The 15438-nt window shown below is 39.6% G+C and overlaps 2 protein-coding genes and 1 long non-coding RNA gene across 4 annotated transcripts in view; all 3 read left to right on the plus strand.

Annotated features, from left to right (window-relative positions):
* LOC148413592 (uncharacterized) overlaps window positions 1-977 on the plus strand; it is a 38483-nt gene extending 37506 nt beyond the window's left edge. The window contains exon 3 of the long non-coding RNA XR_015867583.1: window positions 873-977. This is a non-coding gene — a long non-coding RNA (uncharacterized LOC148413592). The remainder of the gene's footprint in view (window positions 1-872) is intronic.
* A 425-nt stretch (window positions 978-1402) lies between these two features.
* LOC148413594 (ubiquitin-conjugating enzyme E2 D2) lies at window positions 1403-9792 on the plus strand. 2 transcript variants are annotated; one of them, XM_088431288.1, is made up of 7 exons: window positions 1403-1685; window positions 4464-4527; window positions 7628-7659; window positions 7776-7853; window positions 7921-8026; window positions 8534-8627; window positions 8709-9792. In XM_088431288.1, exons 1-7 carry the CDS (start codon window positions 1662-1664, stop codon window positions 8752-8754), a joined length of 444 nt encoding a protein of 147 aa, XP_088287414.1. In that variant the 5' UTR covers window positions 1403-1661; the 3' UTR covers window positions 8755-9792. The 2 variants fall into 2 exon arrangements, with proteins under 2 accessions (XP_088287414.1, XP_088287415.1); XM_088431289.1 differs by lacking the exon at window positions 1403-1685 and adding an exon at window positions 1871-1962.
* A 1808-nt stretch (window positions 9793-11600) lies between these two features.
* Window positions 11601-13985, plus strand: LOC148413595 (CDGSH iron-sulfur domain-containing protein 1). The gene is made up of 3 exons (XM_088430563.1): window positions 11601-11790; window positions 12788-12990; window positions 13362-13985. The coding sequence occupies exons 1-3, from the start codon at window positions 11724-11726 to the stop codon at window positions 13449-13451; spliced, it is 360 nt and encodes a 119-aa protein (XP_088286689.1). The 5' UTR covers window positions 11601-11723; the 3' UTR covers window positions 13452-13985.
* Window positions 13986-15438: the final 1453 nt, after the last annotated feature.

Here is a 15438-nt window from a genome sequence, read left to right on the forward strand (position 1 = left end):
AGCACATTCACTCAAGTCAGTACATTTGAACTGGAAGCCACATATTGCATTGTGATATCCATTTGTGTCACATACATAATGCTCTAAAAACAGCAACAACAGAAAACACAGTATTCTGTGCAGTTACACCCTGGAGAAACATGGCTGGTTAAAATAGTTACACATTGTGATCTGTTACCACAGTCAGGTTCCAATACAAAGAAAAAAGCAGGCTTGGGAATGATGTAGAGAAAAAGTATACTGTCGGTGCATTTATCTGTTTACAGCTTTTGATTCTAACCATCAGCAAGATAGAAATAGGATACAGTATTAGCTAAAGTTTTAGCACAAACAACGACCATCTGAATGTCGTTTTGTGTGTTTTCTACCGCAGTAGCCGTGTTTAGACTTTTTTTTTTCTGTCAGAGGAGGGTTAGGGTTAACCTCTGGATGGCACGTTAATCCAAGGATTTGGTTCCTTTAGCATATGAGTGTTCTCAATATTGTTTAGCGTCATTTTCAAAACTGCAAATGCGTGGTTTCCAATTAGTACAGGGTTTGTACTTTTACTTATGTTGTAACAACATTGCTCCATGCATTATATATACCGAAACCTCACTTTCAAAAAGGTCTGCACTGTTTAAAATAAAATGTCAACTCTCCCATGACTTTCGTAGATGAATTCGTACGACCTTGCAAATATGGAATTGTGAAGTGATACACAAGTGTTTTATGTGATGCTGAATTGAATTTGTTTCCTCGTAATTGACTATGTTTACCATAAACCTCAACTGATTTCCTGGTATTATACATGTCGCTTGCTGCCTTTCTTTGAGAAAGATGCTAAATGGTAACTGGACTTTCATTTATATAGTGTTTTTTTTTTCTGAAAGCACTTTACACTGGCAACTCATTTACCTACTGATGAAGCATCATCAGGCACAACTGGAGATTCAGGGTCTTGCTCAAGGACACTTCGACATGGTCGCAGCGGTAAGGGGATCAGTCTTAACCTCTTGGTTGGGAGACGACCGCTCTACCCTCGAGCCATGCTTTTTGGATACCCGACAAGTGACCTAATAAACTCATCAACAAGCTCAGCAGAACCCTGATAATTCTATTATTTGAATCAAGTGTGTAGAAGGAGGGAAGCATATAAAACATGCAAAATGTTGCCCACTGTAGACACTAGTTTAGTAGTTTGTAGTAGTGTCCTGAGTAGAGCGCAGTCAGTGTACTGAGAATCACCCAAAGAAAAGTGCGTAGGTTGAGTCAGGAAAAGCGAAAGTAAAACGCGTGTTAAATAAGCAATGCCAGTTGTGGCAACCCATTTTGTGAGGCGTTTTCAACAAAATAAAGCTCAACCTCTGCTTTTCTGCAGAGCGGCATGTATTATTGTGAAGGGGCGCGACCGGATGTTCTGCCATTGTTCCTCTTGTATGGGCACAGGCCCGCTGTGATTTGGTAGCTGCTGCAGTAGGAGGAAGGACCGCGGCTCTACCTTTTCTATCGTTTACTTTCGACTTGGAAATCTGTAGGAAGCTCCTTGTAATAGCGATCTACGATCGTTTAAGTGTACTCTAGTCGTGTTCTATGATAATTACGTCGGTGTGTTATCAGCGGACTGATACCGATCGCCATTTTAACCGCACGTTTCGCCTGGCAGAAGCGCTAGCACAACAATGGCTCTGAAAAGAATCCACAAGGTAAGGAAGTGAGCGCAGAGGCCCTGGATTTCGCAGTTATCTCGGGAATTTTATTCCGGGGTTGCCCGTTAGCTTGTCGTCATTTTGGCTCCATTACGCTTCGCGTAATATCCCCGATGTTGTCAAAATTGTCGCGACCGGCCTGTACTTCGGAGATAACTGCCAGTCAGCCAGCGACGACAGTTGGTGGCTGGGGCAATGCGCCGCTTTTCTGTACATCTAACGGGCCACCTCGATTTACACTCAAGTCGCAGTTTGCCGTGGATGGATGTCTTTTGTATGTTCAACGTATAAACGTTTAATCGCCACCTGTTAGGCTATTTTAAGTCGTTACGGGCTTCATGTGGGAACGACATTAGGTCTGCATTCTCCCTGCTTATCTTAATGTGCCCCACTGGCTGGCTAACGACGATAAACTAAATGCTTCTTCTGGGCTAAGCTAACGCATTGACACTGAGGTGAAAATTGATTGTAGTCGCTAACATTTTTGCGTGTCAGTCGTATCGTCTTGCTAAACCTCACACGCAGATATGATTTGACAACGGTAACTAACGTTTATTTGGAATTGTTAAAAGGAGTAGCTCCACTCGCTCCTCCATTTGACAGTTGTTCGCATAGCGGCTATGCTAACTTGAGCTAAATTAACAACGACTTCTTCCGTTTGGTTAATTGTTGCCAAAATCGCCAATTTGGATCTTTTCGATAACGACTCGACTCATTTATCGTAAAACTCGGATGGATGAATTATGTTCGGTATTTTTATGTCAATCCCGACGTGAGGACGGATGTCAGCTAAAGTAGTTAATACTTGTGCTGTTTTCGTCATATCACTTTGACTATGCGCAATATCGACTATTGATATTTGACATGGTTGTCAGGTGCGAAAAGTTACGATTTGTAATTTGGTTTGTGTTTTGCCATCTACATCGGGCCCGACCGTGGGAAAGCTGGAAATGATGCTAACAGGCCCCACGCGTTGTTCGGCTGATGTCGTGTTCGTGACAGAGGGCAAGCCGCAGGACGCCGCCGGCGACACAACGTTTTTTATTTTTTGGATCGTATTAGCGGGTCGTTGTAGAATTTTTGTTCATTCGCTCGCCGTAAATCTTACTCCGTGCCGAAGCTGTACAAGTTGCGGTTGCTAACTGACGCCAAGCTAAGGTTTACACAGCTGCACCGGCTACTAATAACCAACGACAAGTTGAGCTGGATCTTGTCTGTAATTACATCGTAGTTGTGACTCGGTCCCCAAATTATCTCTATCCTGCCTTGTTTTGTTGCGGGCACTACCTGCAATACCTGGACTAGTATTGTTACATAATGGCGGTGATTCATTCAGCAACACTCGATTGCAATTTCAGGTTATATATATTGCAGATCTGAATTGATTGTGTTTGGGCTAAACCTATTTTTTTCGTCCTTTGTTAACATTTATTTTAAACCTAAGATCACCAACCCAAGAACTTGGAAAATGACAACCACGTTTGACATGGGGATGAAGGAAAAGAAAACATTTTAAATCTCATCCCTTGTTATTTATATTAAAACTGCAGTAAAACAAATACAACCCTATACTTTTGAGGAGTGCTTCTGAACATTGTTGGAGATACTGAACTGCACCAGTTTCTTATGTGCATTTTCTGAACCTTTCTTTAGTGAATGATAAAATATATTTTTCTTTCAAATTCAAGACATAGGTATATGGTTTTGTTTTGTTTTTAAACTGGTTTTACGGCCTAACTCAACATTGTAAATCATGCAGAGAATGCAGACTCCCCTCACGTTCTGTGATACACGTGAATCCACGTTGTACACATTCTTCGGACCGCTTTTTTTTGGTTTTGTTTTTATTTTTTTCCCCAACACCATAAGTGACCTATTTATTCAGGCGTACTTTTGAGTTCTTGCACTTTTTTGTTGTAGATTGAGTGTGGTAAATATATATTCAAACCCATTCAAGGTTGGCCAAAAGTAGGCTGGATGTACCAAAATGAAAATTCTTGACCAAAATATTAACACCAAAAGTAATGCTCAAACTGTCAATCAAGTTCAATCGCTAATTACTCAATTATGCTAAAATCGTTATCCACCTTATTTCTATGACTCAATAAGTCTTTAGGTGAATATTATGCACGACATTCCAGCAAAACCGCCATTTTGGTTAGATTGTAATTTGCACAAATTCACTTTCTATCTCAGTTACAGACTTAAACAACATGACAACGTGAGTCCTTGCAGCTCCGAAGAGAAAACATTTCACTTCTGCTATCTACTCATATAGTGCAGTAGAAGAGATGTGAAAAAAGGCCAGCGTCTTATCGAGCTGTTTAAAGTTTGTAAAATCTTGTTATATCCCAAGTTCATGCTTCACTCTTCATCACAACTTTATCGTGGTGTCTTCATGAAAAGTTATCCCTTTTCAACATACCTCTGAGGCCACGACATAGCACGTGCATTTATACTAGAACCAGATTGCACATAGGGTGACTCTTTTTATCAATATTAGTCATTTAACTCTGATTGCTCAGAAATCATCAGGGAACTTCTGGAGTGTTCCCAAACCGAGACAAAGCAGTCATTTTCACGAATCGGGGGTTTAAGTTTTTGTAAAAAATAAATTTGCTTTAAGCATGAAATGTGGCAAAATGTCAACGTTCAAAGGAAATTATCACTCTTGCAAAACATGCTATATTTGTATTTACTTATTGTTGTTGGAATAAGAACACAGTTATTTGCTTGCACTGACTTCTACTTTTGTCTTTTTTGGGTTTGTTTTAGGAATTGAATGACTTTGCCCGGGATCCCCCAGCTCAGTGTTCTGCTGGACCAGTAGGAGATGACAGTACGTTTATCACCGTAATACAATTTTCCAGAATCGAATGGCTATAGTTGAATCATTATAGATGAATATTGCTAAATGACTAATTTCATTAAAACAGACATTTAAAACATTGTTTAAATAAACGGGATTTCTTTTAATTGTATTTGTTGAATTTCATGTTCTAAGTCTGGAAGTTCTAATAGCGTATTTCAAATTTAACAATTTCCTTCTATTATACATGCTTAACAAGCAATTTATCAACCTAAGTGGCTGTCTTGTTGAGTATGTGCCACACACTACTGTTGTATTGACTCTGTCACCTCTATCCACTTATCTTCAAACAGAATGACCACATTTTTCATAAGATCAGTGCGATACCGTACCTACATACAGCCGTAACAAAAATGTCATAGTGTGACATAAATGGTGCCAAAGAAGAAAATTCATCCACACCAACTAGAACAACAGGAAAGACAAATGCTTCAGTCTGTATGTGCCAAGTTATATTCATACCTATGACTATATGCTGCATGTATACGGTAACGTCTCCAAACGTTGAAACTCAAAGTCATGTGCTTATCAGTTTTATTTGAACTCTTTAATCCCCAAAACATTTTTACGTTTTTAGGAGTCCAGACATTCAACCCTGGGTACTTATATGAAACTTTTGTACTTATATTTGGCTAAGAGCAGGTCTCTTGAAATGGTTTGTACTAAATGAATTAAATACTGAAGTAATCAAATACTTTTGGTAATTAAGTACTAAACAATTACTAATCAAGTAATCTGGTAAAATGTTGAAAATCCACGAAAATCAGAAATAGTTGGTTTGGCTGGGATTTCATACATAATTCTATTTTACCATCTTTTCAGTGTCATGTTTCTCTCAATTTTTGGTGTTGACACGTCACCACCTCTCTTTTCACTCACACACCAAGATATCCACACTAGATTCAGCTCAGACCAACTACTTTGAGAAGAGCAGAGCACCGAGGATGCTATTGAAGTGAATTGAATGTGCTACACAACTAAACAGAGAAACAAATTTCAGATGCATCAAGGGCATTCTGTTAAGAGTGTCTACAGGAGAAAAATATAGATCCCTCATAAGGTCAATTTTGACAGGATACGACGTTAGTTAATTTAATCTGCGAAAGACACAGCTCAAGTTCCACGATAGATTATCAGAATAAAAATAAAAACATTTATTGAACAAAAATACATTCAATATAAAATACACAATCTAGGTTGACCATGGAGCACATATGAATATCACTTTTCAAAAACAAACAAACAAAGACGTTTGTGAAGCCATTAACATTTCCTCGCCACAAAATGCAAGCTGTTTTCAACACTTGAAATTTGTCCATTTCAAAAGCGGTGACTGTCTGTACATGGGGGAGATTTTATGTCAGGCTGATTGATTATGCAAATGTCAGATCATTTTCCTGCATATTAAGCACACAGAAATTACAAATGCAGTCTTTTGAGTGGTAATCGGAGAAGATAGAACAACTCAAATCCATCCACAATTACACATGGCCAAATGTTGTTTTTAATTCAGAGCACAGAGAAATGACTTGATTCTTACAAAGTAGTATTTTTTAAACAAATATCATCCATTGAAAGTCAAAATGTTTATTTTCAGTCGTGACTCAACAACTAAATGCCTATGTAATCAATAGACAGTTTTATATACTTACAATTAATAATTTCAATGGAAATTTGTCCATCCAACCTTCACATTAGACATCACCATTACGGCCAACACTTTTGTCATGTTGTGTATAAGCTGCACGAGTGAGTGATGTAAAACACTATCAGTTGCTTATTGGTCTTGTAAATTTATCATCACTGTAGCACAGGAGATACATAGTCGACGCATACATATTATGTCCCGCTGCATTAAATCTCCATAGGCTCCATTTTTATGAATTTGTTCTTTTTCTGCTAGCCCTCAGTCTCTTCACGAAGAAATTCATTTCCTTATGTGGCCAACAGGGAGACCCTTGTTCTCCTCCCTTGGTGGTTTTTGTTTATCACTCAGAAATGATGCTTTTAATGTGGCATGGTTTTTGCAGATGTTCTCTCTCATTTTTGGGGGTAGAGGTAACATTAGTACTAGATCGGCAAGCAAAATATAGCAGAGCCTACTTTGGCATTGGAAAAAGGGGCATTAGTTCACAGACTGACAGCCTTTAGGAGAAGCTGAGCGGAAGCTAAGTACCACCACCGCATACCAATGAGTCCATGCCTAAACGGTATAATTCAACTGTCAACACACCGGGTTTAAATTGCGTTTCTTAAGCATGTGCAAAACGATGCATACTTTTTAAAATCACATTTATGTTCCATGTTTGTTTTTTAATAACTACCTTAATTGTTGTCACTGTCAAGCCTCGTAATTTAAGCTATCTTAAGTTTTTGTTTTATATTAGTTTGATTTGTTAGAGGTGTATATACCCCTAGCTTGCGTCGGTACACTACAATCAGATTGTATCAAATACAAAAACTTTGACTAATGATGCAGTTTTACTTCATAAGTATTTGGTGCTTTTTTTTTTTTTTTTTTAACTTTCTGGTGTCAAAAGTAGTTCCATGGTAAATTTTCACAGCCTTGTTAAAATAGCATGTGTAAAAATGTTAACGTGACATGTGAAGGCACTGTGTTAGGCACCATGAGTTCATTTTAGAAAAGTCAGCTGTTCCTAGGGTTGCACTGTTGTTCGAATTTTAATCGCGATCACGATATTGGCTGCCACGGTGAATTAAGTTGATCCTCTGCGATATTAAAATTGATGTTTTTTCATTGGTTTGCGCTCAGGTAAGTTAGCCGTGTTTCCCTGTGTGCCAAGTTTTTGCCATGTCCTGAGTGAATTTGTCTTATTTACTTTATTTATTTTAGTTTTATTATTATTTGTAAGTATCAAGCCTTGAAGACTCAGATACTGCTTGTTTAAAAAAAAAAAAAAGAGCAATAAATAGACATGAATAATCGTGATGAATAACCGTGAATTCAATAGTGAACAAAATTATAGGGATTATTCTTTTAGACATAATCGTGCTGCCCTAGCTGTTCCTCAACTACTTTGTCCTCTTAATCACTTGATCTCTGTTGCAGGTTTTCATTGGCAAGCAACAATAATGGGGCCTGTAAGTATTTGCCACTGAGAACATGTCCACTATCTTACTGGATACCACATACCGGTACTTTGTTTATCTTACATTTAGCTTCTTTGACGCCAAATGTTTTTGTGTTTCGCGTTAAGAATGATAGTCCCTACCAAGGCGGGGTTTTCTTCTTGACCATCCACTTCCCCACAGACTACCCCTTCAAACCACCAAAGGTATGCAAGGCGAGCATGAGTACCTTCTAAAATCGAGGAATAACCTCCTTTGATCTGTCTTCTTTAGGTTGCATTTACCACAAGAATTTACCATCCAAATATCAACAGCAACGGCAGCATTTGTCTTGACATCCTGCGATCACAGTGGTCTCCGGCTCTCACCATCTCCAAAGGTAAGTGCTTTTGTGCTACAGTACTCTCAAAACATACATCTACACTCAACTTGCGCACGCAACAATTTTTTTGCAACCAAGAAAAGCTCAGAGAATAAAGTTGTCCATCATCATGATGAATTTCCATCATTTGTGGGGTTTACGAAAAGTCATATGTGCGTACTTACATGCACTGTTGTTGATACCGCTTGTCACAATAAAGATGCCCCGAGAGCTGGAATTTTTAGAGCTCCAACATATTTTCAACATAATACCTACACACTGGGATTGTTGGAATACTTCGCCAACATTGATATGCCCGATTGTGTTTACTAGTGGAGAGTTCTCCCTGGTGGCAAGTAAAATAGCAGTTCAAACTCAAAATGAATACTTAGCATGGTCTTCTGTCTACCAATGTTTATCGAGAGGTTGCCCCCTTGTGGCTGGTGGATGGATGGAGTCTTGACTGTACAGCATGTCATTTGATTTGTTCTTATGTTTGATGAATGTCTTTCATGCCCTTTGCAGTTCTCCTTTCCATCTGCTCTCTTCTGTGCGACCCAAACCCAGATGACCCCTTAGTACCCGAGATCGCCCGTATCTACAAAACGGACAGGGATAAGTAAGTTTTGTTCTGAATGCCTCACACCACGGAGCTCAAATAACAGGTTGTAATGATTTGTGAACCGTGTCTGTGTTTTAGGTACAACAAAATAGCCCGGGAATGGACACAAAAGTATGCAATGTAGTGTTGGTGGAGCAGAATCATAGCCAACCAGTTCTATGGCAAAAATTTGGGAAGCTTGAGATGTAAAGAGAAAACAAACAAAAAAAAGAACACATACAAACAAATGAAATGTTTAAAATAAGATCTTGTTGGTTTCCATTGGAGTGCTTTCATTGAGCCACGCCTCCCCCTCACCAGAGTACCTCTGCCCCCCCACCCACCCCCCCATATGTGTTGTTTCCCCTCCTCCGTATGTTTTCATCTTTTTCTGTCTTGCTTCCCCAACCACTTGACATGCCCTCCCTCCCATGAACTAACAGCCAACTTGCAATGGTAATAAGCGCCTCTTGTTAACTGCTCCGCTCTTTTCTTCCTCACCTCTCCTGCGTTTGATTTCCTTTCCTTGCAGGTCTGGTTGTCACCGCCTCCCCTTTCTTACCCATGTTAACTCACTCATCCACCGCAGATAGTCAGTCACTTAAAGCATTCCTTTGAGCATCTAAACTTTGAAAGGGACCTCTTACTTTGATCCATTTTGGGGGAAGAGGGGCAACAAAATTGGGGGAATTTTTACACTCGGCATCCTTTGTTTCATTTTGACTTTTTGATTGCCATCTCTTGAGAAAGCTGACTGACTGAGTCGAAGGGCACTCGAATACCATCACACCCATGTTCACTCATTGTATACACATGCAGACACACGGACAACTGTAACCTAATATCACCCTCACGGCGGCCACCATCTTTTCTTCATTGACAAAGTGGAGGTTCTGGACCGGGTATTTAAGCTTTTTTTTTTTTTTATAAGTTCAACCTGTGTTTTTACCCCTTCTGCCCCACCCATCCTTCTCCCAACAACTCTTTAGGTTGCTTATTCTTTTTATTTGCTTTTTGTTAAATTTAGAGGCTAACATCATGAATGGCTCTGGGACTGGCTTGGGCTCTGAATGCGAGGAGAACCCACTCTTCTTGCACAAAACCTCTGTATATTGAATTACCTGAGAGGCTCGTTGAGCTTTGTGTGTTGATTAAACTGTGTAATAAAATCCTGTGACTCCTGTGTTGACTCATTCTAACGCCTTTTTGGGAGGACATGGTAGGAAGGACAAGGTTTATTAAATTGGCCAGTCGTGCTGGGGACTGCTTTTGAACTTCCAACGTAAATGTATTGCTGCTTTTTGCTTTTGTTGTAAATTGGGGTTGGCTACATTCACACACTAGCTGAACACGGGTGCACCTACACATGGAGAAAATTATGTTTTATTTATACTTTGTAGCATTTTTCAGTGTCACACAGTAATACAATAAAACAGGAACAACATCTTACAATGGCAACAAACTAGTCTTGTGGAGTTACAATCATTTCAGATTACCAATATCAATTTGATTCAGGACTACTACTGATTTGTGAGAAGCCTGATGATCATAGCAAGCCCTTGTATCACTGGTGCAACAGTAAATACACGCTGACCCGATCCAAGCCATTTGGTTTTGTTCTGGTTCCAAAGTTGAAGAGGAGAAATTTTGCACTGAGTCGGCCAAGTAAACCGCAACGTTTCATTTATTTGTTACGATGTTACACTGTAGAAATGCCGATGTGGTGAAAATATTAGTTTGGAGCACACAGCCAGAAAATCAACGGCAGTAGTAAATACATCATCCCTGATTGGAACTATTGTTATGAATACTGTTTTTTCATGGGACCAATTTGATAGGATGGACCGCTATTTTGCATTTTAAAGTTAGTAAGAGGCCTATTTTGGCTCCTTCATTCACTCAGCTGGGGTAGGCTCTAGTGGCCCGCAACCCTCGTGACGATAAGTGGTCAAGATGAGGGATGGATGAATGTTTTGTGGCCTGCCGACATTCAGTGACGTCATGGAGGTGGCGAGGCAGCCACACGGTGAGAGGTGCGGCTTCAGTTAACAAGACGTTTCACTTCTTGGTTAGAAATCCAGGAACCATAAAGCTCATATTAAAAAAAAATCACCAATGTGCCTAATGTTTATGCATATATTTAAATGTGAACAGAGGTAAAAAAAAAAAAAACATGATAGGTCCTTCAACACCAATAACAGAAGCAACATGCGGAGAAGGGCTCTGAAAGAAGCAGAACTATTGCCTTTACAAAGATAATTTACTTGCTTGAGTGCAATAGTAAACTTTTTACATTTACTGATAAAATTATAGTTTGCAAACTATTGAGGTTTAAATCCCGTGCTAAGCAGTCAGCCTTAAGACGACATAAACATTGTTTCGAAAGAATTGGGCGTAGGTACATAGGTGGAGGAATGGGATGGGTTGTTACTTGTTGGAAGCGTTCAAATACTACATAGCACAATTAATATGGTTCAGTACATTTTATACGTACAGGATTTGCAGGTCGCGTCAGCGAGTTTCTGTCGCCCCCAGATGTTGCGTCGCAAAATTACATCCATACTGGCAATATTAATTGGGAATTGCGTAAAATTCAAATTAGAGAGGCAAAATACAATATGCTAGTATTCAAAGCGCAAAATTACATTGATCAAATTTTGAGTGTAATATTGAAGGATCTGTGCTTTCCTAAATAAAAGGAGTCCGGATTACTCAACTTTGATTTTCTCCAAAGAGTGTACCTTATCAAAGAGGTTCCCCTCCCTACTTGTGATGGTCGTGGAGGAGGCACATGGTTACGTGAACAATATTTCCAATTGTTCGTATATGGCATCCGAACAAAGTAATTAGGATCACCGCGTACAAATATCTCCACCAAACTATATTCAAACTTGGAATTTGGAGACACTCCGGCGAGATTAAGAGCGGAAGCGAACCGGAAATGGTAAGGATGTGTATTAGTAAAGCTTGTTGTGTTCTCTCTGGTATGTCGTATGTGTTGTGGGTGACGCAAGCAGGACGAGACCAACGCTTCGCTGAAAGGACGCCGTCTGTTTACGCACAGCCGCTGGTGACCTTGCTACTGACGCCTAATAACGCAGCGTCCAGAGAAAAATGGCCACCCCCGGTTTACCCGCCATTCCGCATTTGCCAGCCAGTTCGGGAATGAGACTATCAAAAGGTAACGTGCTCAACTATAGAGGCCAACATGCTGCGACTGGCTTCGCTATGAAACTCAAAAGAATTAAAAAATTACAAAAAAATCGCAGCCCCCTGACGTTTGTTGATTTTATGGGAGTTAGTGACTTTGTTAACATAACCGGAAGTAAAATTCCCCCAAATGATTGACAAGTTCGTGGAAAGCGCTACAAGGACACGGGTTGCTCATATTTGGCTACCTATTCAAAGTTAAGTGATCCAAGAGCCATAAATAGTTTACAAGCAGCGATGATATTGAAGGTGATCCAAGCTTCGCACCGTTTCTTGAGACGGGTAAACAGACTGATCACGGGACCTGTTAAGCCTGTCAGGCTGCGCGGGCCTGGCACCCTGCAGACATCTGCTCACTCACTGCCTCGTAAAAAAAAAAAAAAGCCTTTATACATTCCTCCTAAAATGTCCTAAGTACTTTGGTGGCAGTGGTGACTATAATTGATGTCAGTGTTGAAATCTATATGCGTTTGCCAAAAATGAATCTTTTCTATATAACAAAAACTGAGCCCCACCTCTTATCTGTTATAATGGCTTGCGGTTTAATATGCCCTCCAATTACTGGTAACTATATTTACATTTAATGACCAATGATAACCTATGGCAGGTGTTCATCACCAATACAATAAATTATTATTGTTTTTTTTTTGTTTTGTTCTTTTAGTGATTTCTCTAAACAAAGAGTAAAAAGACTCAGGCACAATAGACACGTGCACTGGGCAGTAACTAAAAGATACAATCCAGAAGTGCAATGTAATACATGAGGGGAATGTGTTGACTCTCAATTTCTTCCATTATAGTAATTCAGCCTAATGTCATTGCTTCAAAATAAACTGTACCACTGTTGCAATTTCACAGATTTGTCTTTGTTACCAGACTTCATTCAGTGTGAATCCCACCCTAGCGTACACATTAAAATCCCGAAATACTGTTCAGCATGCTTCCTCGGTACACTTCTGTCTTTGCAGAGCATTTCCTGGTCGCAGTACCCGTGGCGGTTGTCGCAGCCGTAGGAGGCTTCTTGGTGAGCCGTTACCTGAGTGGGCGGGGTTGCAAAAAGGGCCCGGTGAATTTGTGCATCAACAAAGACAGTCCCAAAGTGGTGCATAGCTTTGACATGGAGGACATTGGCACCAAAGCTGTGTACTGCCGCTGTTGGAGGTCAAAAAAGGTCAGATTGCAAGTCGCTCTTTTAGTCATTGCCAAAGAGCTATGTCTCTTTTTTTACAAATGTTTTGAGCGCCACTGTTGTAATAGTCTGTTTGATGATGGTCACTATTTCAAAATCAAAATGAGGTTCCCAGTACAAATATTCTATTTTGCGGTCTAACATTGGCCATAAAGTGTTTAATATTGTAAAAGAAACTGTCATTGTTTGAAATAACAAGGACTACCTGCAAGTGTCATGTGTTAAAATGACTTGGACATTTAATACTGTGACAAAAAGATAAAATCACAGCCTTGATTAAAAATCCAATGAATTGTATTGATTGAGACTACAACACAAGCCCATGTACGAGCTTTTTTTGTCTTCTCACGCAGTTCCCTTACTGTGACGGCGCTCACAGCAAACATAACGAGGAAACGGGTGATAACGTGGGCCCGCTCATCATCAAGAAGAAAGACGTTTGATCCAACCAATCCCAACTTGGGCGCTCCTTTCTTCATGCCTCCCGTTTGTCCATGTGCTGTTATGGCGTCACAAGGACAGTTTAATGCTATTATGTTGTGGAAAAATAATCAAATCACACATGCCTCTGTAGAATCTGCTAGCACAGCAATTTGAATGGGCAGAGGTGATGTGGTGGTGTTAAACCTCGGCCCACTTTAGAATTTTGTGTCTGAAGTTCCACTTGACCACATACAAAGGAACTCAAGGCCTTAAATGAATTCTGTTCCAAGAAGCACTACAAAGACGATTGTTGCATGTTTTATTTTTTTTGTGCTAAGTGCTTAAGCTAAGAGCTGGATGTTTGTCTTAATCCATCATCTTCGATCCCGAGACATGTTGATCAGCTATAACCAATCACTGCGGGAACTCGTATGTCCTCAAAGCTAAACTTTGCTTCCCAAATGCTACTTTGTCTTTAGCTTTTTGACTCTTCTTTTGGATTCCCTGGTTTGTTCTTATGTAACATGTGAATTAAAAACTTTTTTTTTGCCTGAGTTGAATAAGCACACCTCATTATTGTTGTTTTAACTTGGCTAAGTCCTTTCTTTAAAATGACCAGAGGGGTATTTAAGAAAAAAACTGCATCGAACACTGACCCACGCCAGGGCGGTGGCGGAGTTGTGTGCGTGTGCTAGATAAAATGGGTGGCGGGGCTGCGTTCTGCAGTGTCCACTTCCAGCACCGGTGGCCATTTTAAGACGCGTCAGTATGTGTGGTCACCACTAGAAGACGCTGTGTTTACACGAGCTGTCGTGTCCAGAGCGTGTTCACGAGTGTTGGTGGGGGCCCCTGCTGCTATAGTGACACGCGCGCACGCACACACGCACGGACGCGTGCACAGGCTTATGTGGCTGCGTGCCAGATGCAAGCAGGACTCTCGCAAGAGGTGGAGTGGACTTCGCGTCTCGTGAGGAGTCACCTGCGAAAGCGGCTTGAGTCTGTGGCCATGTTTATTGTGTGTTCAAAGGAGGACAGCCTGACCCGGAGCTTATGTTGCCTCAACGTTTAGTTTAAACTATTAATGGTTTGGACGGGCTGCAAGCAGCAGAAAAAAAGCAAAAACAAAACATTGGAGTTGGATGTCAGTTTAATAGATCACTGTCAATAGATCTATGCCGATGCTATATTGTATGTTATGTCAACAATTTTAATACAAACTCTCCTTTGATATGCAGTATGGTACTCGAGTTTTGCACACGTCTAATAACGGGGTGTTACATAATTGTTAAAAAGATAAACCTAATACGAATGTATTACATAATTATTAGGGTCACTGATCTCTCATAAAATGGAATATCAAACATCCTCTATACACACACACACACACACACACACACACACACACACACACACACACACACATATATGTATATATATATATATATATGTATATATATATATATATATATATATATATATATATATATATATATATATATATATATATATATATATATATATATATATATATATATATATGTGTGTGTATAAAGTGTTTTTGATGCTTAAAACTTTTCATACACACCTCTATAAACAATGTTTGAAAGTTTGTTTACATTATGGGATTTCCCTTTTTCAGAATTGATTAATGCTTACTGATAGTACTCACAGTACTTAGTACTGATATCTCATAATTTTGATGACATGAAACTAACACAATGTTTTGTCATCGTCTTAAATGAACAAACTTTGTTTCTTCAACTGATGATTGTCACGTGAAACTGCTGCAGTATAGCGCCAACTATTGCTGAGAAGGACTTACTCGGTCAAATTTTCTTTCCTTGAAGTATCATTCTTAGTATTGGTACCTTTCATAAGTACTTTATACCTAAATATTTTCAGCCCAGTAACTGGTATTGATATTCACCCAACTCTAATGTAGAGGCCTACTCTTTACTGCAGACATTTTGCAAACATATTTCAAAAATAGGTAGGAAATGTCTTTTT

Source organism: Hippichthys cyanospilos, chromosome 13, assembly GCF_059441005.1.
Source record: "Hippichthys cyanospilos isolate Australia breed blue-spotted pipefish chromosome 13, RoL_Hcya_1.0, whole genome shotgun sequence".
NCBI lineage: Eukaryota > Metazoa > Chordata > Actinopteri > Syngnathiformes > Syngnathidae > Hippichthys > Hippichthys cyanospilos.

Excerpts from the sequence above, each read along its gene's own strand:
- LOC148413595 (XM_088430563.1), top strand. The coding sequence starts at position 11,724 with ATGGCCACCCCCGGTTTACCCGCCATTCCGCATTTGCCAGCCAGTTCG. Across the intron at positions 11,791-12,787 it reads GGGAATGAGACTATCAAAAG|AGCATTTCCTGGTCGCAGTA; the intron begins GTAACGTGCTCA and ends CTGTCTTTGCAG. Across the intron at positions 12,991-13,361 it reads GCTGTTGGAGGTCAAAAAAG|TTCCCTTACTGTGACGGCGC; the intron begins GTCAGATTGCAA and ends CTTCTCACGCAG.
- LOC148413594 (XM_088431288.1), top strand. The coding sequence starts at position 1,662 with ATGGCTCTGAAAAGAATCCACAAG. Across the intron at positions 1,686-4,463 it reads CTCTGAAAAGAATCCACAAG|GAATTGAATGACTTTGCCCG; the intron begins GTAAGGAAGTGA and ends GGTTTGTTTTAG. Across the intron at positions 4,528-7,627 it reads TGGACCAGTAGGAGATGACA|GTTTTCATTGGCAAGCAACA; the intron begins GTACGTTTATCA and ends TCTCTGTTGCAG.